The 27,897-nt window shown below is 34.8% G+C and overlaps 1 protein-coding gene across 7 annotated transcripts in view; it reads left to right on the forward strand.

Moving 5' to 3' along the window:
- Positions 1-20,426, forward strand: part of Mettl25 (methyltransferase like 25) — a 94,819-nt gene extending 74,393 nt beyond the window's left edge. For 4 of the 7 annotated variants that reach the window (XM_074084054.1, XM_074084053.1, XM_074084056.1 and 1 more), the window contains 3 exons: positions 18,348-18,422; positions 19,070-19,141; positions 20,158-20,426. In XM_074084054.1, the coding sequence (XP_073940155.1) occupies positions 18,348-18,422; positions 19,070-19,141; positions 20,158-20,250 (240 nt within the window). In that variant the 3' untranslated portion in view covers positions 20,251-20,426. Of the gene's footprint in view, positions 1-18,347; positions 18,423-19,069; positions 19,142-20,157 lie in introns of those variants that run through there. The other 3 variants (XR_012450921.1, XR_012450917.1, XR_012450925.1) reach the window with 3 other exon arrangements.
- The last annotated feature ends 7,471 nt before the right edge of the window (positions 20,427-27,897 follow it).

Consider the following 27,897-nt stretch of genomic DNA (forward strand, 5'->3'; position numbering starts at 1 on the left):
GCCAACACAGTGGTTGTGGGAGACTTTGACACCCCATTATCATCCATAGATAGGTCATCCAAACAAAAAATCAATAAAGAAATCCAAGATCTAAAATATACACTAGATCAAATGGACCTAATTGATGTCAACAGAACATTTCATCCAACTTCTACACAATATACATTCTTCTCAGGAGCCCATGGAACCTTCTCCAACATAGATCATATCCTAGGGCACAAAGCAAGTCTCAGCAAATATAACAAAATAGAAATTATGCTGTGCATACTATCTGATCACAATGCAGTAAAAGTAGAACTCAACAACAAAAGTAAAGACAAAAAACATGCAAAAAGCTGGAAACTAAATAACTCATTACTTAATGAAGAATGGGTCATCAATGAAATAAAACAGGAAATTAAAAAGTTCCTGGAAGTCAATGAAAATGAAAACAATATACTGGAACCTATGGGACACAGCAGAGGCAGTCCTGAGAGGAAAGTTTATAGCCATGAATGCATATATTAAAAATACTGAAAGATCCCAAATCAGTGACCTAATGATACATCTCAAACTCCTAGAAAAACAAGAACAAGCAAATCCCAAAACAAATAGAAGGAGAGAAATAATAAAAATAAGAGCTGAAATCAACGAAATGGAAACCAAAAAAACCATACAAAGAATTAATGAAACAAAAAGTTGATTCTTTGAAAAAATAAACAAGATTGACAGACCCCTGGCAAACCTGACTAAAATGAGGAGAGAAAAAACCCAAATTAGTAGAATCAGGAATGCAAAAGGGGAGATAACAACAAACACCATGGAAGTCCAGGAAATCATCAGAGACTACTTTGAGAACCTATATTCAAATAAATTTGAAAATCTTAAAGAAATGGACAGATTTCTAGATACATATGATCATCCAAAACTGAACCAAGAGAAAATTAATCACCTGAATAGATCTATAACACAAAATGAAATTGAAGCAGCAATCAAGAGTCTGCCCAAAAAGAAAAGTCCAGGACCTGATGGATTCTCTGCTGAATTCTATCAGACCTTTAAAGAAGAACTGATACCAACCCTCCTTAAACTGTTCCACGAAATAGAAAGGGAAGGAAAACTACCAAACACATTTTATGAAGCCAGTATTACACTTATCCCAAAACCAGGCAAAGACACCTCCAAAAAGGAGAACTATAGGCCAATCGCCTTAATGAACATTGATGCAAAAATCCTCAACAAAATAATGGCAAACAGATTTCAACAACACATCAAAAAGATAATTCACCACGACCAAGTAGGCTTCATCCCAGGGATGCAGGGGTGATTCAACATATGAAAATCAATAAACATAATAAACCACATTAACAGAAGCAAAGACTAAAACCACTTGATTATCTCCATAGATGCAGAAAAAGCCTTTGATAAGATCCAACACCATTTCATGATAAAAGCTCTAAGAAAACTAGGAATAGAAGTAAAGTACCTGAACATTATAAAAGCTATATATGACAAACCTACAGCCAGCATTATACTTAATGGAGAAAAACCAAAACCATTCCCTCTAAAATCAGGAACCATCAAGGATGCCCACCATTTCCACTCCTATTCAACATAGTACTGGAATTCCTAGCCAGAGTAATTAGGCAAGAAGAAGGAATAAAAGGAATACAAATAGGTAAAGAAACTGTCAAAATATCCCTGTTCGCAGGCGACATGATCCTATACCTTAAAGACCCAAAAAACTCTACTCAGAAGCTTCTAGACATCATCAATAGCTATAGCAAGGTAGCAGGATATAAAATCAACATAGAAAACTCATTAGCATTTCTATGCACTAACAATGAGCAAACAGAAAAAGAATGTATGAAAACAATTCCATTTACAATAGCCTCAAACAAAATCAAATACCTAGGTGTAAACCTAACAGAAGATGTGAATGACCTCTACAAGGAAAACTATAAACTTCTGAAGAAAGAGATTGAGGAAGCCTATAGAAAGTGGAGAGATCTCCCATGCTCATGGATTGGTAGAATCAACATAGTAAAAATGTCGATACTCCCAAAAGTAATCTACATGTTTAATGCAATTCCCATCAAAATTCCAATGACATTCATTAAAGAGATCGGAAAATCTACCGTGAAATTTATATGGAAACACAAGAGGCCACGAATAGCCAAGGCAATACTCAGTCAAAAGAACAATGCAGGAGGTATCACGATACCTGACTTCAAACTATATTACAAAGCAATAACAATAAAAACAGCATGGTACTGGCACAAAAACAGACATGAAGACCAGTGGAACAGAATGGAGGACCCATATATGAAGCCAAACAACTATAACCAACTTGTCTTTGACAAAGGAGCTAAAAATATACAGTGGAGAAATAGCAGCCTCTTCAACAAAAACTGCTGGGAAAACTGGTCAGCAGTCTGCAAAAAACTGAAACTAGTTCCATGTATATCACTCTGTACCAATATTAACTCAAAATGGATCAAGGATCTTAATATCAGACCACAAACTCTAAAGTTGATACAGGAAAGAGTAGGAAATACTCTGGAGTTAGTAGGTATAGGTAAGAACTTTCTCAATGAAACCCCAGCAGCACAGCAACTAAGAGACAGCATAGACAAATGGGACCTCATATTGCTAAAAAGCTTCTGTTCATCAAAAGAAATGGTCTCTAAACTGAAGAGACCATCCACAGAGTGGGAGAAAATATTTGCCAGTTACACATCAAAGGACTGATAACCAGAATATATAGGGAACTCAAAAAACTAAATTCTCCCAAAACTAATGAACCAATAAAGAAATGGGCATGTGAACTAAACAGAACTTTCTCAAAAGAAGAAATTCAAATGGCCAAAAAACACATGAAAAAATGCTCACCATCTCTAGCAATAAAGGAAATGCAAATTAAAGCCACACTAAGATTCCACCTCACCCCTGTTAGAATAGCCATCATTAGCAACACCACCAACAACAGGTGTTGGCGAGGATGCAGGGAAAAAGGAACCCTCTTACACTCTTGGTGGGAATGTAAACTAGTACAACCACTCTGGAAAAAATTTTGGAGGCTACTTAAAAAGCTAAATATTGATCTACCATTTGATCCAGCAATACCACTCTTGGGGGTATACCCAAAAGACTGTGACACAGGTTCCACCAGACGCACCTGCACACCCATGTTTATTGCGGCACTATTCACAATAGCCAAGTTATGGAAACAGCCAAGATGTCCCACCACTGACGAATGGATTAAGAAAATGTGGTATCTATACACAATGGAATTCTATGCAGCCATGAAGAAGAACGAAATGTTATCATTCGCTGGTAAATGGATGGAATTGGAGAACATCATTCTGAGTGAGGTTAGCCTGGCCCAAAGGACCAAAAATCATATGTTCTCCCTCATATGTGGACATTAGATCAAGGGCAAACACAACAAGGGGATTGGACTTTGAGCACATGATAAAATCAACAGCACACAGTGAGGGGTGAGGATAGGGTAAGACACCTAAAAAACTAGCTAGCATTTGTTGCCCTTAACGCAGAGAAACTAAAGCAGATACCTTAAAAGCAACTGAGACCAATAGGAAAAGGGGACCAGGAACTAGATAAAAGGTTAGATCAAAAAGAATTAACCTAGAAGGTAACACACACGCACAGGAAATTAATGTGAGTCAACTCCCTGTATAGCTATCCTTATCTCAACCAGCAAAAACCCTTGTTCCTTCCTATTATGGCTTATACTATCTCTACAACAAAATTAGAAATAAGGGCAAAATAGTTTCTGCTGGGTATTGAGGGGGTGGGGGGGGAGAGGAAGGGGGCAGAGTGGGTGGTAAGGGAGGGGGTGGGGGCAGGGGGGAGATATGACCCAAGCCTTGTATGCACATATGAATAATAAAATAATTTTTTAAAAAAAGACAAGTATAAATGGGAATTAGAAGTAAAATGAGAGAATCCTTAATTTTTAAATGCATTTATAGTTTTATAACTAATTAAAAATTTAAATATTAAATTCAAAACCCATTTAAATGGGAGAATTCTGGAAAGTTGTAACATCAGGAGTTCCAAGTAATAATTTTATTACTTAAAGCTTTTTATTACTTAAAGTTGGACTAGGTCCTAATTAGTTTCCTTCCCCATAAAATGGTCACAGAAATCTATAGGATTTAGGAAGGATTAAATGAGGTAAAATAGTAAAGTTCTTAGCACAATGTTTATACATAGTAATAGCTAACTATATAATACTACTTTCATTTTGATCTCTGTGCATATTACTTGTAATAATTCAGTTGATATGATTCGCATATATTTATACTGAGTTACTGAAATGAAGGCCCTCCTATTCTTATGTAAATGAATTAAAATAGGCACTATATAGTACTTAAGCTAAAAAAGTATTTACCTTTGAAAAAACCAAACAGTAAAAATCTGGAAAGATTATTAGTTATCCTTTCTTCTCATTTTGTCTTCCCAGGTTTGTCCCTAATACTAACAACAGTAAATGTTCCTTAATATATTTATTAGTCTATAACTAATAGCACATTATTAGCTAACCCCTTCTAAGTACATGTAGATATGCTAAAGAACTTACAATATTATCTCATTAACTCTTCACCACCAAAATATTTGCAGTGTACAGTTTCTACTTGAAAGTCTCTACTCAATCCTAACAACATGTAAAAGGCTGAACAAACAAAAACAAATCCAAAACTCTTAAGTATTTAAGACAAAGAGGTCATAGGGCAAACCACTGACCACAAAGTTGGAAAGAGAGAGGCAAATACAGAAACTCAAAACTTATAGAAGCAAACCCACAAGTAGAACCTCCATAGGAACCAGTTCCAGGGTAAGAAAACTTGAACTGTAATTGACAATTTATTAGAGGCTCAGTATAAAGAAAAAAGAATTGAAAAGTAGAGATGCAACCAATCATATGGAAGCAGCAACACTTTTGTAAGTTTTACTTCCATAAGTACAACCTGATTCTGGTGTACTTCCTTCCTCCTCTGTTTTAAATGCATCAGAGCACTCTATCCTTAACAAGGTCTACTCCTAAGGAGATACTATTTAACCAAAGCCTAAGCTGCTGGGGTTTTATCAGAGCCTAACAGACATAGAGGAAAAAAAATACCTAACTCTGGTCATCTGTAGCCTTTTGACTAAGGAAGGTACCTGACTCCAGCCTACTCTAGCAATCCTAACCACCTAAGAAGAAGTGAAAATATTGAGAAGCCCTGATGAAGTTCATAGTCCAGAGACCAGGCCCACTTACAGACGAAGACCCAATCACACATTCCCTTCTCCCACGTCTTACCACCATTCTATAAAGGCCTATTTACAACAGTTCCTTTTACATGGTGTATCATGTGGATATCAAGAAAAAATTACAAGACGTACTAAAGGTAATAAACAGTTTGAAAAAACAAGCATTATAATTTAATTCATATAGTAAGGATTTGTCAGATCAGATGTCTAAATATGCTAAGGGTTCTAACTGATGAATTAGACAGCATGCAAGAATAGATGGACAATGTAAGAAGAGAGATGGAAAGTCTAAGATAGAACCAAAAAGTGCTAGAGATAAAAAATACTATAACAGCAATGAAGAATGCCTTTCATGGGCTTATTAGTACACTGGACACTGCTGCGAGAACAACCTCTAAGCATAGAATACATCGGTAGAAAAATGTGAAACAAAAAGAACAGATACTAAAGAAAAAATCTAGGACAGTGGAAAAACTTCTCTGTGTGTGTGTGTGTGTGTGTGTGTGTGTGTGTGTTATCAGAGAAAGAAGTAGAAGAAATATTTAAATTAATAATGATAGAAGTTTCCCCAAATTGATTCAAGACACCAGAATACAGATTCAGAAAACTGAGAGAACACCAATTAGGATAAATAACAAAAATATTATACCTAGACAGTTATTTTCAAACTGAAAAAGTCAAAATTATGGAAAAAATATCTTAAAAAGATGCAACGTAAAAGAACACCTTATTATCAAGGAGGTGTTACTATATTTAAAAATGAAAGAAAAAAAGAATGCCTTGTCTATGGAGGAATAAAAATAAGAATTGTATCCAAATTTTCTGCAGAAACAGTGTTAACAATAAGATACCACAGTAAAATATGTATAATATTGATAGAAAACACCAAAATACAGTTCGTTAGCCTATAAAATTGTTATTCAAAAAGTGAAGGGAAAATCCTTTCTCAGGCAAATGAAACTGAAGAAATTTATTACCAATAGACTTGCCATGCAAGAAATATTTTTTTAAGTATAGATTTCTTAAGTGGGATCTGTCTTAGTTATGAAACCTGGGTTCAACTTTTAAAAGTAAATTAATGTAATCCATTGTATCAGCAGGATAAGAATGATGAGTCACATGATCATAGGGACAGATATAAAGAGCTTTGACTAAACCCAACACCTATTCATGATTTAAAAAAAAAACTCTTAATAGAAATATTTGGAAACTCTCAACTTAATAGAAGTATCTATTTTTAAAAAGCCCTACATGCAACATGTTTAATGTGAGGAACTCAGAGCTTTCCTACTAAGATCAGAAAAAAGATAAGAATGTTGTCTTTCATCACTGCTTTTTAACATCATACCATAGGTACTAGCTAGTGGATTGAGACATGTAAGGGAAATGAAAGATATACAGATTGGGAAGGGAGAAATAAAGCTATCCTTGTTCATGGCATGATCACCTAATCTAAAAGAAATGACAAAAAATATCTTGGGAATAATAGGTGATTAAAGCAAGGTTGTAGGATACAAGGTTAATATGCAAAAGTCAGTCACTTTCCTGTATATACCAGCAGTGAACAAATGGAATTCGAAATTAGCAACACAACAGCATTTACCTCAGCACCCTCTCCCAAAGTGAAATATTTAAACGTAACAATATGCACAAAACTGATGAATAAAATCAAGAAGAAATAAATGGAGAGCTACTTCATGTTCACCTGTAGGAAGATTCGATATTGTCAAGATGTCAGTACTTCCCAACTTGATTTATATATATAATGCAATCCTAATCAAAATCTCAGACCATTATTTTGTAGATGTTGATGGGCTGATTCTAAATTTTATATAGCTAACACATTAAATGAGAACAAAGTTGAAGGACTAATACTACTTTACTTCAAGATTTATTCAAAAGCTACAGTAATTGAGACAGTTTGATACTGACAAGCTAATAGACAAATACATAAAACAACAGAATCACAAGCCCAGAAATGTACCCACACAAATACTGTCAAGTGGTCTTTCATAAAGAAGCAGAGGCAATACAATGGAGCAGTGAAGGACTTTTCAACAAGTGGTGCTCAAACGATAGGACCTATGCATGTGAAAAAATAATGTATCTGAACACAAAGCTTACATCTTTCACAAAACTCAATGCAAAATGAATCATAGATGTAAAATACAGAGCTATAAAATTTCTAGACAATGACAAGAGAGACTCTGACCTTTGGTATAATAATGACTTTCCAGGTACAACATCAAAGTCACAATCCAAGAATGGAATCCAAACCCATAAAATCAGTACTACTAATAGTTAATCCTAATATAAATTATAGTTTTGGATGATAACGATGTGTCAATGTAGGTTCATTAACTATAAGAAATACATCATTCTGTTGGTAGTCTGTGCATGTATAAAGCAAGGTATACATTCAGTGTTACATAATTTTTGCTCAGTTTCAGTTTTGCTATGAACCTAAAATAATGTCTCTTTATGAAAAGAAACATAGTAGATATTTTCATTATTCACATCTAATTGATCTAGAAAGAGAGTATCAGAAAAAAACAAGTCATTTTTCTTGGTTCAAAGAACTAGCTAGTATGTGATAGACCTGGAACTTGAATATTGGCCCAAATAATCTCAAAACCCTAAACACCAGTAATAAAATTAAAACTAAAAGAAAAAAGGCTAATGTAGATTAGTACCACTACATAAAAGAAATGTCTTAAATGAAATGAGTATTTTATTGTTAATGATGATGATAATAGTGCCCCTCTGATTTTCTCATAAAAAACACTAAGTCCATTTTTTTAAACAATGTGGTAAATAGAGTAAATGGAGGGGAAGAAAATCTAAGCTTGAATACATCAGAAGACAGTACCAAACAGCATGATAATGGGGGAAAAGAATGTGCTAGTGAAAAGAAGTAAATATATAAGTATTTGGTTTTAGAGGGGACAGTTTGTCTTAACTTTAAGCAAAGATTTTAAAGGAACAGTATCTGTCAGGTCAGAGTGTTTGGAAGTAAGAAAAATTATTAAAGCTAAACTTTTATTTCTGATACAATGCAAATATCTTGTTTACTCCCACATCATGAAATACCATTACTAAGAGGAAAGTTATGACCACAAGAACAATAAAAGGAAATGTTTGTATAGTTTTATTTTAAAAGACACTGATTTTCACATGAAATTCTAAACACTGAAAAGTCCCTAGACCATTAAATTTTAATTTTTATATATACCAAAATATTAAAAGATACTTGACTCCATTTATAATTATTTATTAACAAGCATTTCTATATAATTGGGTTGTGGTGAATTTATTGATGTGTTTATTATCTTTTAAATAACATTTCATATTCAAAACTATGTTAAGCAAGTGAATTGCCAAGAAAATCTCCTATGCTCTGGATAAGTTCTTAGTCACAAGAAATCATGTTAAATGTGGAAACAAACAAAACATTACCAGACATTGTCATTCCAAAGGAGACCAAAGCTGCATGTGCTGGACATATAAATGTCTCATATACATCTTGAAAGATGAATTCAGAAGCCCTATAGTTAGTTGTGAAAGATAGCACTGAACTTTTATCAAGAGCCTAGTTTCTTAAACACAGCAACATTGGCATTTGGATAATTCAGTGTGAGATGTTGTCCAGTGCATAATAGGATATTTAACAGTATCTCTGACTTCTGTCCACTAGATGTCAGCAGTAGCATAACAATCAAAAAAATTTAACAAGAAAAAAAAAAAAAAAGAAAGAAAGAAAGGTCTCCAGACATTGCCAAAATTGCTCCCAGTTGGAAACCACTGTCTTGGAGAACTTGTCATTTCAGTGATTCCATTTATAGTCATCTAAACATTCACATTATAAGCCCCATATTTTTAAACAGTGTTATTTTACATGTTGTACCAAGAAGCATGAGGAAAGGGAGATGAACAGTGATTACAATATATTGTTCTTACATTTTGAAGACTTTTTATTCAAAATGATTGTTTTGTTGTGGAAAAAGCTTTTTAACTTGATGCAATCCCATTTGTCAATTCTTTGATCTTTTTTCCTAAGCTATTGGAGTACTATTCAGGAAGTCATTGTTTATGCCTATAACCTTAAACATTTTCCCTATGTTTCTCTGTAGCAGTTTTAAAGATTCAGGTCTTACATTGTAATCTTTGATGCATTTTGAATAATTTTTTTGTACAGAGTGTGAAATGGGGATCCAGTTTTAGTTTTCTATGTGGGGATATCCACTTTTCCCAGCACCATTTATTGAAGTGGCTGTCTTTTCTCCAACATGTTTTTGGCACCTTTGTCAAATCAGATACCTGTAGCTGAGTTGCCTTAATTCTGGTTTCTCTATTCTATTCTGTGGGTATACATGTTTGTTTTTGTGCCAGTAGTATGGCTCTGTAGTATAATTTTGAAGTCAAATGTTGTGATACTTCCAGCATTGCTCTTTTTGTGCAGGATTGCTTGGCTATTCAGGGTCTTTTGTACTTCCATATGAATTTTAGGATTGATTTTTCTGTATCTGTGGAGAATGACATTGGAATTTTAATGGGGGTGAGTCTGTTTATTGCTTTCAACAATATAGCCATTTTCACAGTATTAATCCTGCTGATTCAGGAACACAATTACCAGAATGAAGAGACAGCCTTCAGAATGTGAGAAAATCTTTGCCAGATATTTATCTCACAAGGGATTAATATCTAGAATAAATAAATAGCTTAAAAAATTAAATACCAAAAGAACATGTAATCTAATTAGCAAATGTCCAAATGAATTGAACAGATAGTTCTCAAAATAAGAACAGTTGTCCAGCGAATACATGAGGGAATGTTCACCACCCTTAGCCATGAAGGAAATGCACAACCAAGCAACACTGAGATTTCATCTTACTCAAATCAGAATGGCAGCAGTCATCAAGAAAACAAACAACTATAAATGCTTGCCAGTACAAGGGGAGAGGGGGGAGAAGAGGACCAAGGGATACTGCTGTTGGTGATAATGAAAATTAGTGCAACCCTATGGAAATCAGTATAGAGGTCCTCAAAAAACTAACAATGTAGCGTACATATGATCCTGCTATACCACCCCTGGACACATATACATAAGACTCAAAATCAACATATAATAGAAATATAACACATAACCGTGTTTATTGCAGCACTATTCATAGTAGCCACCCTAAGTATTCAGCCTACATGCCCATCAACTGATGAAGGGATATATATACAAATGGAGTATTATTCAGCCATTAAAAACAGCAAAATTCAGTGACTGTAGCCTAAAATTGTAGCTACTCAGAAGGCAAGGATTGGGAGGATTGCAGTTCAAAGCCAGCCCAGGCAAAAAATATGTGAGACCCCACCTCAATAAATAAAAACTGCATGGTGATGTGAGACTGTCATTCCCACTCTGCAGGACACATATGGTCCAGACCAGTCTGGTCTTAAACATGAGAACCTTTCTCAAAAATATCCAAAGCTAAAGGGCTGAGGCTGTGATTCAAACAGTAGAGTGTCTGCCTAACAATCACAAATCCTTGAGTTCAGGTCCCCTACTGCACAAAAAAAACACAAAAATAACAACAACAAATATATATATAATGTTGTTTCAGGAAAATGGGTGGAACTGAAGATCATCATGTTAAGTGAAGTCAGCCAGACCCAGAGAAGCATATATCACGATTTCTCTCATTGCAGAATCTAGACCTAAAAACTGACATAAGAATAGAAGACAGAAGTTGGGTGGGATCAGCAGGAGCAAAAGGAGATGGGGGGAAGTGAATAGAATCAAAGTATGTTAATTGCATGTTTGAAATACAGTAATGAAACCTATTAATTGTTTTTAGAGGGGATAAATTGATGGAAGCATATTACGTGCATGTGTGACAATAACACAAAGAAGCCCCTTGTACAATTCATAGACACTAATTTTAAAAAATCTTCCTTGATCTCTCATTTTGAATAGGTGTAACAACTTAACACTAATATTCTTTCAGCCTTCCATAAAGTGTAGGTCTATTGAAAAAGTATGTTTAGTGATCTCAGTAAAGTTAAAGCTAAATCTGTACCACTGAAAACAACTTGTGGCAGAACATAACCTTTTGGCAAATACCAGGATTTCCTTCTTTTTGAAGACTGAACAGTATTCCTCTGTGTGTGTGTGTGTGTGTGTGTGTGTGTGTGTGTGTGTGTGTACGTACCACTACTTCTTTGTCCATCCACAGACTAATTCTTGGCTATTGTGAATAATGCTGCAATGCACATGGAAATGTAGATGCCTTTACACAGTGATAATTTTCTTTTGATACATATCCAGAAGGATTGCAGAGTCTCAATTCTTAATGACTAAACCCTCAATCACCACTTGTCATGCTGCCAAATTTTATTTTAGGTAAGCCTTCATCACTTTAGAATATGACCTTCAATCTCCCAACAACTACCCTTAAATTACTCATTGTATTTCATAAATGCTCTAAGATGCCTTGATCTTGCTCAATAACAGAGGAACGCTCTCCACTAAATTCTACTTCAACCTCATAGCTTCTGTTGTTCTGCAAGTCAAGAATGAGAAACCACATTATAAAAGATACAGATATAGAGTAGGTCTGAGTGTCAAATCCTTATTTGTTGTTTCTCTTTTGGATCTTCTCTTTTTCCCTCTTCATCCCAATTAACCTAACATCATTCCATTTTGTGCAACCGTCAAAGCTATCTAGACACTTGCTTCTCAAGGTATAGTGTGAGGATAAGCAGCACAAGCAGAATCTGGGAGAAATACAGGATCTTGAGCCCTGAGGGTCCACTGACCTCCTAAATTAGAATCCACATTTTAACAGATCCCAGGCTACAAATAGGCACGTTAAAGTTTGGAAAGGACTGGTCTGTGGTAGACAGATCTTTTCTGATGCTCACGCAAGGAATTCACTTGTTTTCACTAGGCTCCACACTTCTATGTGTTCATCAAGACCCCCAACATTAAATTCTTCACAGAAAGTTCTTGAATAATAAGGATATAATGGTCCCTGCCCTCAAAGATGAGCATTCTAGTTAAGAAGCAAGGGACTCCCTGTTATTTTGCTTTTTGTCAAAAGCTAAGTTGAGACGTTTGCTATTTGAAAGCAATTTTTTTTAGTATAGTGAATATATGTCTTGTCCTGTCCCAAAGTCCTATTTTTATACCTATTGTACTCCCCTAATTATTAAGAACACTTTCTTTTCATTCTCAGAAGTAGCTCAGTTTTGATAACAAATTACATGATCCACCTGCTTTTACGGGATAGGTTATCCATATGTAATTCTTAATATTCTAGTTTCATTTTTATATCAAATCACATCATTAAAAAGCTATATTCCTGACTGGGTATGGTAGTACATCCCCGTAATCCTAGCTAGGAGGATGAAGGTCTAAGTCCAGCGACAGGGTAAAAAGCATGAGACTCTTACCTGAAGAATAAACTAAAGCAACAAGGGTTGGAGGTATGGCCCAAGTGGTAGAGTGGTTGTCTTATAACTGGGGGTCCCTAATTTCAAACCCCAGTACCGCCAAAAAGAGAAAAAAGCCTTCCATTAACAGCTTTATATTCTTATACCAATAGCAGTTTATTCCTATAAGGACATATTGTCAAATATGATTATGTTGTTTACTTTTTTCAAGGTTTAAAAAAGGAATGAATTTGTTACTTGGCCCTTTGATTGAAATAAATAAAAATTTGCTCAGGTTTTCTTAGTAATTGGATAGGAGATATTCCAGGAATACTCATGAGAAAGACAGGAATCTGTCAGCTTTGCAGGAACCAGAAAGAGACGTGCAGCATAAACTAATCAGAATGTAATTTGCCAACTGGAAGCAGGATTCAAAGCAGCCAGAGTAACCAAGTTACTTGTTAAGCCATAGATGTTTTTTAATCATTCACCATTATAGTTATACACCTCATAAACCAGCAAATGTTTTACTCTTTGTTTAGATAATTTTTCTTTTATTATTTTTGCCTATACCTAGGTTGTTTGTTGGTGATTTGTGCTTTACTTCCAACAAAGTTTGTTTATACATCACTTTTAGTTAACCTTCTTCCCATTCTAATTACAGAATAACATCTAATTAACTCATTAGTCTCTTTTATAACTATTTTGATAGATTTTTTTTCCATGCCTTTCATCAATAGGAGTACCACATAGGGTTATACTTTGTTTGCTCTGCACAAGGGCATCTAGCTGTTGGCACAAATGAGAGCTAAAATTCTAGCCCACGTTCTTGCTAAGACAAGTGCATTGGCCCAAACTGCATCACTCATAGGGAAATTGGGGGATTTTTTTTCCTTGTGAGCTAACAGCAGCCCTGTTATATGCCACAAGAACCCTAAATGCAAAAGGGGGGATTATCTGGGGAAAGGGGTCCATGGAGGGGGGAGGGAGGAAGGAGGAGACAAAGAAGATCAAATAAGTTACTCATATGTGTGAAGACAGCATAATGAAACTCGCCAAACACCATATGAAAAGGGGGTGAGGGTGAGGAAGGAGGAAGGTTAAGGAAATCTAATAGAGGTGGTGAACTTTTTCAAATTATACTGTACATCTGTGGTATTATCACAGTTTTTCCTTCCTTGTACCTAATAAAAAATAGTGATGTAAAAAAACCTTCAGTGTAGTAAGCTGAGAGAAGTAGAAGAGATGTGTGTTGTCGCGAGCACTTACGGTTCAATACCAATCGAATACGGGAGACTCTTACTTCAGAGAATAGGATTTTATTCAAACAAATCCACACAACACTCTCACATGGATCCTAGTGTCCTGTCCTCTTTTACCCCAGCCAGCCAGGAATTTACTCAGGCCTTCCCCAAGCCTCACTCACCATGCAGCGTTTTCTTAGCCGAATCCTTACAGTCAATCTTAGTTGCAGATCAATCTCACAGTTCGCCAGCGACACCCGGTCATCAGGAGAAGGGGTACACTCTCAAGCGGTGGCTGCCTCTGTGTCAGAGCTTCAGGACGGGCTCCGACAGCGTGGTCTCCAGCATTCAGGAGAAGAGCGATAAGTGATAGCAAGGCTTGGGTTTTTATGCTTGGTAGTGGCCTCATAGTTAATGTTATCAGTCTCCCCACCTTAGGGTTGGCTTATTTGCATATCAGCCTGTCATTCTCTGGCTTGGTTTCTTAGTCCTAACACACACTAGCTAATAATTCTTATTACAACAGTTTTCCATATTTTAACACAATACAATCAATCAATACAACAGCAGTCTTATGTGTGTTCACCACATGTGTAGCTTTGGGGTGACCTCCGCTTAACTAATAGCCTGTGACCCTTTCCTCAAGCAGTGTTTGGGCAAATGGCCATTAAAATGGGGCTTAGGATTTGGAAGCATTTAGAGTGTTCATCTGTTTGGTTCAAAGATACTCCTGGGCATTCAATTAGAAAGTTTTGTGTTATTTTGCTACATGATAATTTACATAAATTTCTGTTCACTTTTTCTTGATGGTAATGATCTACTCCAAAGAACACCCTTCTTTCTTTTTTGCCTTAGCTATTAGGAAGCTCAGTGTTAAATGTATGCTTGATTCCCACAACTGCCCCTTATCTAAGTTACTTTGGTATCATGTTCTTCTCCTTTAACTACTTATGCTTGGGGATGTACTTTTTCTTTAATGTCCCTGCTGTTGATATACTTTTATGCTTCATATTATAAGCCACCTCAAACTTTTCTTGAAAATAAGCATATCATTAATGATAAAGTTTCCTGTACCTTAGTATTATATATATTTGGAGCAATTAATGTGAAGAAATGAGTTAACAATTACACTTCTTTCAAACTGTGATCAAAAACAATATGCCAAATCTGAATGCAAAGCCTAAGCTTAATAACATTTAATGGCAAATGTGCAGAAGATCAGAGAAGATTCCTATTAAGCAGTAGAAAAATCTCACCTAAGTCCAACTCTAAGTAAGAACAGCCACATTGCCTTTAAAAATCATCTTTACTCTTTCAACTAACCAGAGAGAAACATTAGGTACACAAATGTCTCCATGGCACCCAGTACCTCTAGGAAGTAGTAGAAGATATTATCATTGACAAAACAGGAACAAATAAAAGGAAAAGACATTATACCTTTTATTTATTTTTTATTTAATAATAAAAAAATAGCTATTTAACTGTCTTAATACTGCTGCTAATATAGGAGAAAACACTAAATATCATAGTAGTTTAGAATTATTAAAATATACAGAATCTACAAATGACTTATTTAACTGAAATGAAATATGTAATAATTATATGATGTTCCAGTACTCATTTGGAGGTGAATATAAGCTAAATACAGTATTTTGTATATAAGTTTTATTTTTCAAATGGTAGTTGAAAGTTTATTTTTTTCCACTAGCAATTGAATAGGTATAGATGAGAACATTATATATTTTCTTTTTTTATAATAAACCTTTATCTTATTACCCATAAATTTCAAGTTTTTCTAAAACTAGCAGTCATCAAACAAACAAGCCCAAGAGAAAGAATAAAGAGAAACTCCATGCTTGATAATAGACAAAATAAATGTACTTCTAAAGCAAATTAAAGAATTAAGGCTTCAAATAAAGGCTGGAGAAATTGAAGAAATGATGAAACAGAAGTTTGAAAAAAGATGCTTATATTTAAAACTTTGAATATTGAAATTGTTGCACACAGGATGACATTTGTCAACATGTTGAGTAATAAGACATACATTGTCTAGCACAGACTGTTAGAGCCAAAGTAACTCAGCATATTAAAGGGACAGCGGTGCATGAACTAAAATGCCTGAGTATGGTTTGCTGTTCCCTCTCCAATTTCTCTTTAGGACTGGTTATCTTCCTGACACTGACCCACAGCCCACTAAGTTAGGGGCCTTGTATACAACCTAACTCATACTAGTCCCTTTCTCTAGAATGTAGGTACTGGAAAACAGGAAAACAACACCATTCATGTCCAGTGCTCCACCCATTCAGTGTATACTTTCAATTTGTAAACTTTCGTGTGCTTGCCTAAATTTGACCTATACTGGATTTGCCTCAATTCTGATACATTCTTCTATCACCAGGAAGTTGACCCTTCCTAGGCTCTTACTAGTTTTAACTCTTAATAATGCTGTATATAAAATGAGATCACAAATATGTGTATCTTAAAGATTGATGTTTGGATTAAATGAGATTGTATCTTAATTTTGAATTTTTCCTTAAAATTTCTATGATCTAATCTGATGAAATGGGTTTTTGAATATTTGATTGAAAAAGTTAGTTAAGGCCAAGAGTTCAGATTGAAAATCCAGCACTGGGGAGGAGGAGACAGGATTGTGAGTTTGGGACCAGCCTAGACTACATAGCAAGAGCCTGTCTCAAAACAACAAAAAGAAGGAAAAAGAAGCAAAGTTCACTAAAGCATTGACTTATACCATAAGCACTGTTTCTCAAAAAAACATATGAATATACTTTTTATTAACCATTCTTTTGGTGTAAAAACAGGGCCATTTTGGCTTTGTTTTGTTTTGGTTTTAGTCCAGTGGTTAGCAGAGGATATCACTGCTTAAAGCTCTACATTTACGTTTTTGCATCAAATATGCATATAATACATAATCTATCTAGCATTGATTCACTTAAAGTAAAGCAACAGTCTTATCTTTTTAAATAGGACAGTAGATATCATAACCTTTTTTTCAAGAATTACTTAACAGCAATACAGACACCAGTGGCTTATGCCCGTAATTCTAGTTACTTGGGAGTTTGAGACCAGGAGGACTACAGTTCAAAGCCAGCTAGGGCAAACAGACAGTGAATCCTGTCTTCAAAATAACCAAAGCAAAATGGCTGGAGGTGTGACTCATGCAGTAAGGCACCTGCTTTGCAAGCATAAAGCACTGAGTTCAAACCCAAGTCCCACCAAAAAAAAAAAAAAAAAAAAAGAAAGACTCAAGAGCAACATATAGAATGAGAAACAGAAAACAGGCACCCTCCTTAACAAAACCAAAGGGCATTTTAAATCTCAAACTATATGTGTCATGAAGTACAATGAGCATAAAAGAGGATTCAGAACAAGGCCAAGAGGAAATGCCCAGGGTCACAGAACTCAGACAAAACCAACCAAGCATCATTCTCTGAAGTGATCTCCTGAGATGCAAAACCAGCAAGTTTGGAACAAAGGCAACTAACAACCAGACTGTTCTTCCTAGTTTATTACAAAAGAGAAACAGCATAAAGAGAATCCAAGAAACCACGTTAAAAAATCTTTCTACTTTAAATTCAGAAGAAGCTAAGTGCAATAAGATAAAGAACAATGGTTTTGAAAAAAATTCATTTAGACATTGGCAAGAAAATCTGACAAATCTTTTCAGGTTTTTCAGTTTATCTAGTCTTTCTTTGTATTTTCACAGCAATTTCTTCTGATGAAAAGAAATTGTTAGGCCCATTGCAAAAGCATTCAACTTAATATAAATGTATTTTCTTTTTTAATTCATATTTCACTGATTATGTAATACTTATACAACAAAGTAAATGTGATTAAAAAGTTTAGATTTAGAAATGATTCAATAATCATAAAGCTTAACTGGTGAGTGCAGAAACATGTAAGTCAACTGGAAAGTAGCTTCCTAAGTACAAGGACTAACATACTGTGGATATAGGTTAGAGGATAAATGGGAAGGACTGCTTATTGATGGATTTGTAAGTGTATATTACAGAAAATTACCTCCAATATAAATATATGAGACTTACTGTGTTCCTGTTACCTTTGAATCTTTCTCTAGGATATAGGTTTACGTATAGCATCTTAAATTTTAACTTATTCAAAAATGCTTATTAGATTTCTGTTATAAGTGAAAGTAAATATTTTATCACAACTTACTGAAATGAAACAATATTAAGAAGACATTAGTAATTTTATTTATGATATATTAACCTATGTCAATGCAGAAGATTTACTTAGGTTCATTTCTATAAAGAGAGCTCTTTAGACATCTAAGGTCATCTCAAAATTGATAATATGTTTAGGAATGTGTTTCATATAGAAAACAATTCTATCTAGCTATTTTTGACTGCTGATAAATTTATTGTTACTGTTTTTATTTTGAAGCTATCAGAAAAAAATATAATGGAATACTATGAGAAGTATAAGCCGAGAATGAATGAACTGGAAGCATTTAATATGGTAAATCTTAGCTTTGAACATGTTGAATTGGAAATGTTGCTAAACTTGAATACCATTCTACTGAGTTTTATTATGAGCCAACCAATCTGTGTTGTTTTCTTTTTCTGTAGAAAAACTGCTTTTGGATCATTTCCTATTTCAGGACTATATTGGGTGTCAGTAATGTAATAAAGAGAGCACATGGTAGATTTAAAGTGTATTATAAATGGAAAGAAGTTTCAGAGCCCTTTGAACACATATTGGTCTTGATGCAGTTATTTCACGAGCATTCTTTTTAATGAATTTCATTCTTAGTACTCCTTTAAAAGCTTTCTATCACATATGATTGCTTGCTGGATTCTACCTCAAAGTCACTTAACATTCTTTTCCTATTATTAAAGAAAAACTTTTGATCTGTGCAGTATTTATTTTCTGAAAATATACAAAGGGCATTAGAGATTTGGCCTATGTAAATTCTATAGGTACACTTTCTTATTTTATTTTATCGTTTTTGCATTTACTTATATGTATATACATTGTTTAAGCAACTTCCTCCCCTCCCCCTCCCTTTCTGTAGTGTTATGTTTGCAGTTAATACATAAATGTCAAGGAAATAAACAAATCTCTTTCTTCTTAAGTACAACTATCCTATCTATTCTTTCTTTCAGCTGAAAGTTGTTCTTGCTCCATGCATAGAAACACTGATTCTCCTGGATCGACTTTGCTACCTGAAAGAGCAGGTAAATTATGTTATTTTTAATGCAAAATAAATATATTTATTAACTGCATTAATGTGAGTCCACTCATAGCTGGGATAAAGTTATTTTACATAAAACTAGTGAGATAATTTTTGTCATGTATTCTTACTTTAAATATTCATTCTTTCTACTCTTTTAACATATAAACATGTCCAGTTGATGTCTTCAGTAAACTGATTTAATAAAGTTTATCTTCTTAAATTATATGATAATTACTACATGTAAGCAGTGAACACAAGCCACCATGTACTTTATAACCAGAATTAATAAAAACCAGACATAAAGATACTCTGCCTAAAGTTTCCACTATAAACCCTTTATTTTAACAAGTTTATCATATGGGCCACTTTTTCTTTTCAGCAGGCTTCTTGAAACAAATGGATTTTAATAAATGTGGCTTTGTCCTAATTTGTATTGTTTAGGAGTTTTAATAATGATAAACTTTCCTAAGTGGCCAGCTAACCCCAAATTACCAGAAAACATTGATTCCCAAGTTGATAAGTGACAGAATCAGTACCTCATTTCCCTTTTCAGAACAGTTTCCATTGACCTGTGTGTGATAGTTAGGGAAAATAGTATAAGCAAAGATTAACAGGTTCTAATAAAATGATAGAAAGTATATGATTATTAATTTTAATATCCTATAAAACTAATACATGTGTGTATTAGAAAATCTGAAACATGCAAATATATAAAAAAGAAAATAACCCCTTTCAACATTAACTGTGGGATATGTAATTATTTTCTAAGGATGCTCTCAAAAATGTGTATTTTGTGTCTGTATTTGTGCATATTATTAATATTCAATTAAAATTACACTAAAATAATATATTCAGTTTTACATATAATTTGTTTCTTTTATAATTTTTTTTATTTCTCCAAAAGTTTTTTTTTCATTTATTCATATGTACATACATTGTTTGGGCCAATTCTCAAAGAATCAAATATTAAATAAAAACAGAGGTGGTTGTTTATCTGAATTACTTATCAATTTGCAGGAAGATATTGCATGGTCTGCACTTGTGAAGTTGTTTGATCCTGTGAAGTCTCCTAGATGTTATGCTGTTATTGCTCTGAAGAAGCAACAATGATTTCAACTGAAGCAAGTTATTATTTGTATGTTTCTGGGACTTATTGCTAAGATTGTTTTCCTAAACATTTATGTCCTTTATGCAAATATTTTTAAGTAATTGCTATACATTTTAAGTAAAGAATAAAGTATATTTCTCTATTGTCAAAACACAAAAATAAAGAATTCATGAAAATATTATAAAAGAGTTGACCATTATTCCTCAGTTAGTATTTCAATAGTGCATTATAATCTGAGTCTTAATTCCTGTTTAATATTTGAGACCCTTGATGTTGGCTGCATATCACATTTTGACTTTTATTTACTTAAGATAAAAGGTACAAGTATAGATGTCATCAAATGCTGAGCATTATTTGTATTTCTTCCACATTTTGGGTTTTCCGTATTACCATGAGGGAAAAATCTAAATTTAATGGGAAGAAAGTCTCAGAAACCAGGCTGGTTATAAAAAGTGCCTAATGTAAACCACATTTTACACTGTTGTAATGTAAATTACATAGGTGATATTCTGTTCCCTTAAAGGGACACAAATCTTATCAGTGAGATAGTCACTTTAAGAATTCTTGGGGTTATTTATCTTACTAAACTAAAGTGATGGGTTGGCACTCACAGACATTACGTTGTACTGTGTAAAAAGCCAATCTGAGAAAAGTGAGATTGGATGGGAGAAGACCCTGCCTGGTGTGGAATAGCGTCTTTCTGTAGCAGGAACTTTGAGGTTTCTAACGTATGTAGAAGAAAGATGATGCTCATCTGGGAACAGCCCCTCTTAAGATTCTCTAAAGCAGAAAAAGTAACTACTTTCTTAAATTTTGAAGTCTTTCCCTAGATGAGAATAATTGTTTTGCTTTGGAGTGTAGTGTTATGTTTGAGTTAATACCCAAATGAATGGTCAGATACTGTGTATAACTAGTACAAAGCCGGGAAAATAAGCCATTTTTAATCTTTCATTCTATAAAATTTCACACATGTAGAAGTGGAAAGTGGATTTTAAGGAATCCCTGTGTATTCATCATAGACAATTAACATTTTACCAGGCTTGTTTCATCAGTACACACGAGAGTACAGATGCACACACACACTCTACCCAAACCTTCTGCTGGAGAATTTTAAGGCAAATCTCAGGTAGTTTGTTACTTGTCATTAATACTTTAGTATATACTTCTAACAGCTAAGGATTATTTTCTGTATTAACATCTGCAGCCGTTCTCATTCACAGAAGACTCATATCAGTTCGGTTTATACTTAATTAAATTCAGGTTATTCTGTGTTTTGTCTTTTGGCAAAAATACTTCACAATTAGTTTCACATACTTTCTGCTACATCACATCAGAAGTGTCATGTTTGGCTGTCCCACATTTAGTGATACTAAGATGGATCAGCCAGCTTTCAGTTTTCGTGACCCTGATTTATCTATTACAAAGTTCCCCATCAGCCTTCTTTTAATGGTTTTAGCAACTAGCAGCAGTAATCAAAAACAGAAAAAAAGCATACAGTATGACTTGATTGTCATAGTTGTACTGGTTGGCTGAGAATTCTCCCTAGTTTTAATTTATACATTTCATTATTTTATACTAAATTGTGTTTTTGTTTCAGTGTATTTTTTATTTCTTCACATCATTTGCTACATGAGTATCTCTAACAGAACAAAAACCTTTCCATCCTACTTTATTTCCTTTCATAATGTTATTTTTAAAAATTCTTAAACCCTTCAAAGTTTAGTACAGAGAAGTGAATTATACCTGTTTCATCAGAAAGGAAGCTTTATTTTCCATGTATTTATTTTTATTAGCATAAATTAATTGAATAAAGTGATTTCATTGTGATACATACATTCATATAGTGTACTTTGATCAAATTTACCCCTTCAATTACTCTCTTTTAATCCACCTCCCTCAACCGTGAAAACTCAGTGGGTTTCAATATGCTGTTTTCATATGTATATAATGTACTTCAATCATACCCCCCCATCACTCTTTGCTTTCCTCCTTTCCCCCACTGGTTGTCTCTTCAAACAATCCACCTTTGTAATCATGTCATTTTTTTTTTTTTAGGTTTAGATTGCACATATGAGTGAAAACATGCACTCTTTGTCTTTCTGAGCTTGGCTTATCTGCTCAACATGATAATCTCCCTCTCCATGATTGCCTCTCATGGCTGTCTCCCTCACAGACACTACTGCCCAGTATCCCAAGACTCCTTGAGCTGCAATTGTGTCTAGTTCACAGACACTACTGCCCAGTATCCCAAGACTCCTTGAGCTGCAATTGTGTCTAGTTTTCAAGTCCCAAAGTAGCTCAATCTCAACCCCCTCAACCAGCAGCAACCACCCCACCCCCACCACCCCGCAGCCAGCCTCTCAAACCTGAGGCTCAGAGCCATAGGCTCTGTGTTCTGTTTTTGTAATGATCCTCAAGCAGTGCAGTTTGCTCTTGCCAGGGAGGGCAGGGCAACCAGGCCCTTCACTGCCCCAGCTGCTTGCTGCTTAAACTTCTCAGCTCACCCATATCAGACACTCTCCCTCTCCAAGACTATCTTGTGGCCATCTTCCTCCCAGATGCTGGCCAGTGTCCCAAGACTCCCTGATTCATGATTGTCCCTTGTTTTTAAGCCCCATGGATGGCACAGTCTCAAACAGTAGACCCTCTCTCAAGATGGTGCCTTCTAACTCTCTGAGATATATGGAACAAAAAAGTCTCTTTCTTGTTAGATGCTGTCTGTCACACTGGTAGACCCACTGTCCCACCAAATTCCCACACTGTTTAAGGCTTATGGGAGGTATGGACTTTCCCCCATCTAAGTCAGCCAGTGTATAAGTAAGGCCACCTAGCTTAACTTGTGAAGAAGGCTTCACTCCCTCACTTTCCCTGGGACTGGTGCTAGAGCTGAGGCTGTTTCCTAACTGACTCTGCTTCTCCATGCTTTTCAGCTACTTTTCCCATCTTTCATGGTTCCCATAGTTCTTTCTCGTTTCTGAATATGGTCTTTCCTTTGTGGCCCTCATTCACAGTCAGACAGGGAAAGCTTCTACTCTACCATCTTGCTTTGCTTCTTTGAGCAAGGAAACTTTATAGTAACTTACCTATGTGTTAAAATAGTATCAGATTCCATGCCAGAGAAAACTGACTAAACCATTGCCTGGCCTCTGCCTATAGGCTGCTGGCACTGAAGTGGGAAAAATATCAGAAATTGTACGTACTGATATTTTCCATTTTTATTAATCAAATGTGTAATTCAGCCTCTTACATGAGATAATTATCATATTGAGAGAATATTTCAACAAAAAGCAAACAGTTATTATATTTTAGTAAGACTGAAGCTTTATACATGCGGATCCACAGCGCAGTGTTTGTGAGCACCTCTTAAGAACTCATTTCAGAATTAGTTTACAATTTAGCTAAGTAATGTGGGTGCATTGATATGAGCCCAGTTCTGACAATTACTTTCTAGGTGAGCTAAAACAAGAGCCTTAACATCTTGGAGCCTCATTTATAAAATGGAGTTTCACTTAATATTCATTTTATAAATATACTGATGCTTACTATGTGTCAGATGGTAGGCAGTGTCAGTATGGTGTCAAACCAATATATGTCTGTGTACTCAAAACAGTTCTCAGGGGCTGGGAATATGGCTCAAGCGTTAAAGCACTTGCCTAGCAAGCCCTGCTAGACCAGGGGTTCTATCCCCAGTACAAAGAAAAAGTTTAATGTCTTATAAGAAAGATAAATAACGAAATTACTAATTACAGTAGTCAGGCTCAGAGTCAAGAGAGTCAGGATACAGGGTTTTTCAGGCTGTGTTTCAATAGACAAGAGGAAGAAGAAATCAATAAGCTACATTATCCAAAATGTTTGAGACCAAACATGTTTCAGATTTCACATTTTTTCAGATTTTGAAATATTTGCATATTGAAAAGCTTAGGGCTGGACCTCATGTTTAAACACAAACTTCATTTATATTTCATATATACCTTTTACACAGCCTGGAGGTAAGTTTTTCCCATATTTGTAATAATTCCATTCATAAAACAAAGTTATGGGTGTGGAATTTCCCATGTGTGGCATCATATTGACCATGCTGCACTTTAGTATTTCAGTTTTCAGATTTTTCAGATTAGGGATGCTTAACCTGGAATACCATAATTTAGATTCATGTGACGTAAATTATTTTGTACTATTGAGTAAGTCACTCAGCTGTTCAGTGTGCCTTGGTTTTCTCATAGGTTAAAAAAATTACAAAGTTGTTGATATGATTTATATGTTTCCGCCCCCTCCAAAATTCTGTGTTGGAAACTTAATCCCTAATGCAACAGTATTGGAAGGCGAGATCTCTGGAAAGATGTTTGGGTCATGAGGGCTCCACTCTTATAAATGGATTAGCACTGCTATAAGAAAGGAGATCATGGAGCTTTTGCCCTTCTGCTTTCCTTCATATGAAGACACAGTAAGAAGTCACATAACACATGTCAACTCCATGACAACTTGATCTTGGACAGTCCAGCCTCCAGAACTGTGAGAGTATAAATTTATGTTCTATATAAATTACCCAATCTCAGGCATAATGTTATCTCAGCACAAAGGAGACTAAGACATTTGTTTGGAGGGATGTGAATTAATGTTTTTGAACTCCTCAGTGTATCTCCAAAACACCTGTCAAAAAGCAAGACTGTTTATTAGATCTCACTGCAGTAACAGAGACCACTGCCTTAACACTCCAGAAAATTTCTCTGAAGGGGAAAATTGGGAGGGTATTTATAGGAATTGAGTGTCTGGGCTCAAAAGTGGGGAAGAGACTAGGATTTTTAAAAGTTCATGACATAATTCACTAAGATTAATGTATTTAGCAATGCAAGGGTCTTGAAACAAGTCTTGATAAGTAAACTGTTACTCAATAAGTGAGTTCTTTGCCAAGGTGGGAAGATTGTTTGTATGAGATAAATTAATATATAGGAATTTTCTGAGATAAACAATGAAGTTATTTATTGGTTTACAGTCTTATCTTTCCCAGTCAACGTTTTCTTGTAAAAAACAAATAAATCATGTAGACAGGGATGGTTTCAGTCCTCAGACCTGGTAGCACTGTTGTGCTGATGCAGATGGTTGCACTTCACAATGTAATGCACTTAATTCCTGATATGTAATGCACTGCATTTAATAGTTGTATTAGCTAAATGCTCTAGAGCAAGAGAAATGGGAACTTAATCTATTTATAATATCAAATTTGGTAGGAAAAATATGTTCTGAATTCTAGTCAAAACAACTTAAATAAAATGATCTGCATCGGAAAGTGAATATTATTATTGGCTTAAAAATCAGTGTCTTACAGTAGTTAAGTTTTACAGTAATTTTGCTTGCTGAGATAATCCATTCATTTCTAGGATAATTTCTACCTTCTACATATTTCTGTCTTTTCTAACTTAGTAATTACTCTGTAAGTGTAAATGTAGAGACTGACACAAAAAGGTATTCCATATCACATGTACCTGAAATTGCTTTTTTATTTACTCCAGCCACTGTACATAATACTAATTTATTATTACTAATATGTATTACACCCTTTTGATCATGCAGTTATTCCAAAGTCTTTTTCATGAGGTACGAAGTTACAGCCTTTCTCAGGTGACTTTGGGCTTACACTAACTGCTTTCTTTGCTTGTTTGTTTGTTTCCTAGCTGTCTGCTATTATCCATTCTTTGAAGATTTTTCTCAGAATATAAGAAAACACATTTTGTGTAACTCTTCCCAACTTTTGCTCATTATTCTGAATCTGCTTAAGATGATTGTTGCCATCAATTCTTTTGTAAATGTGTGTAACCCAGAGATGTTCTGTTACAGTAGACACAGATGGACAAGCATCTAATCTAAAAATCACTACAGGGTGATCCTGCCTGCATGGATTAATGTTCGGGAGGTCTGGAAAAAATGGGAACATGGATTGGATCCTAGAATACATTCAGGTACTACATCTACAAAAGGACTCCATCACCAATCTGCCACTCTGAAATCATGGTGGATTGTGTCACCCAGAAATTATTAGGTGTATTTCTTTACCCAGAATCAAGCACAGTGGACACAATGAACATGTGCCAAATTAATGTATTATCTGCCTTAAATCATTTACCAAAATATCTTAGAGAAAGTAGTATTTAATAGATACCATCATCCTAGCAAACGTTGAGTTTTGCTAGTTTTGTATTAACTAATTTAATCCTACAAGAGTTCTTGCAGTAAGTCTCTATTTTCAAGTTACAAAACTGGTAGAAGTAAATCTTCTCTGAAAAGAAAAAAAGCATTCTTGGCTTCACATTATTTCTACAAACAACTTTGCAAATAAATGTCTGCCACATGGGAAAAATTACCTGACATATAGAAAGGCTAAAAAAAAAAAAAAAAAGATGAGCAAATACAGATAATAATAGACCCTTTAGCACTTCCATATATTTCAGTTCTGACACAGTCAAGAGATGATAGACTTAGCTGGAAACTATAAAGAAGTATCAAATGGAAGTGCTAAAAATTTAAAAATACATTAACCAAAATTAAGAATTTAGACAATGGGTTTAATAAGATTGTGTGCATAATGTATATAATAAGATTACACACAGCTGAAATGTGAATTAGATAATTGGAAAGAAATTCATAATTAAAAATTCAGAATGAAACCCAGAGACAAGGAGATAGGGAAAAACATACAAAAAAAAGGTTAAGACATAGAGAACACATTGACAAAGTCACATATAATTGGCATCTCAGAAGACAAGAATAGAGAGAATGAGAGAACAAATACTCAACAAAATAATTGTCGGAGCCAGCAATGGGACTGTGTCTGTGTAAGTTGGCATCTAGCCTTGTGAGAAAGCTCCAAGGAACTGAGGCAAAAGTCTCAGACCAGACCTTGCCTGTGTGATCTGGTATCTGGCCATGTGAGAAAGCCAGATATCCAGAAACACAGTATTCAAGGTTCCCAGATGGCTTTGTGTCCTTCAGATGTAAATAAGAAAGTTAAGCTGACCATGTGCTTCTCCTGCTTCTCTATTCCCATTTTAAAAGAGACATAACAAAGAGTTAATTTTAACTGTGCTTCCTTGTACCAGTGTAAACTTGACACATAATACTTGGCATGCTTTTTCTGACCAAATGCTCTCTGTGTAAAAGGACTTTATAAAAAGCAAAAGTATACTTCATTAAAGTGGCTATTGAGCACAGACTCGGTAGTCCTCCCATTCTTTTTCGGCTTTGGTCACCCAGGTCCAGCCAGTAAATGGCAACAAATAATGATTAATATTTTTTACTGAATAAAACCACAGAGTCAAGAAGAAAATTTTTAAGGAACAACATGGTTAGGCATGTATTAAAATTGCTGAAAAACAAAAACAACATGAAAGTCTATTAATGGACATAAGTAGGTGGGCACCAGTGGCTCATGCCTGTAATCCAAATAATCCACTATACCCATGCAGTGCATGGTGTACAAGCAGAACTTTTAAATTGTGACTCTGCTGGGCTTTAAAGTAAATTTCAATTAATTTCAAAAATATTGGAATCATACAGAGTATAGTCTCTGACCACAGTCTATTTAGGCTAGCTAAATAACTTTTGAGTCAAAGAAATCTCAAGGTATAATCAAAATATATTGAAGTAAATAATAA

Source organism: Castor canadensis, chromosome 8 (genome assembly GCF_047511655.1).
Source record: "Castor canadensis chromosome 8, mCasCan1.hap1v2, whole genome shotgun sequence".
NCBI lineage: Eukaryota > Metazoa > Chordata > Mammalia > Rodentia > Castoridae > Castor > Castor canadensis.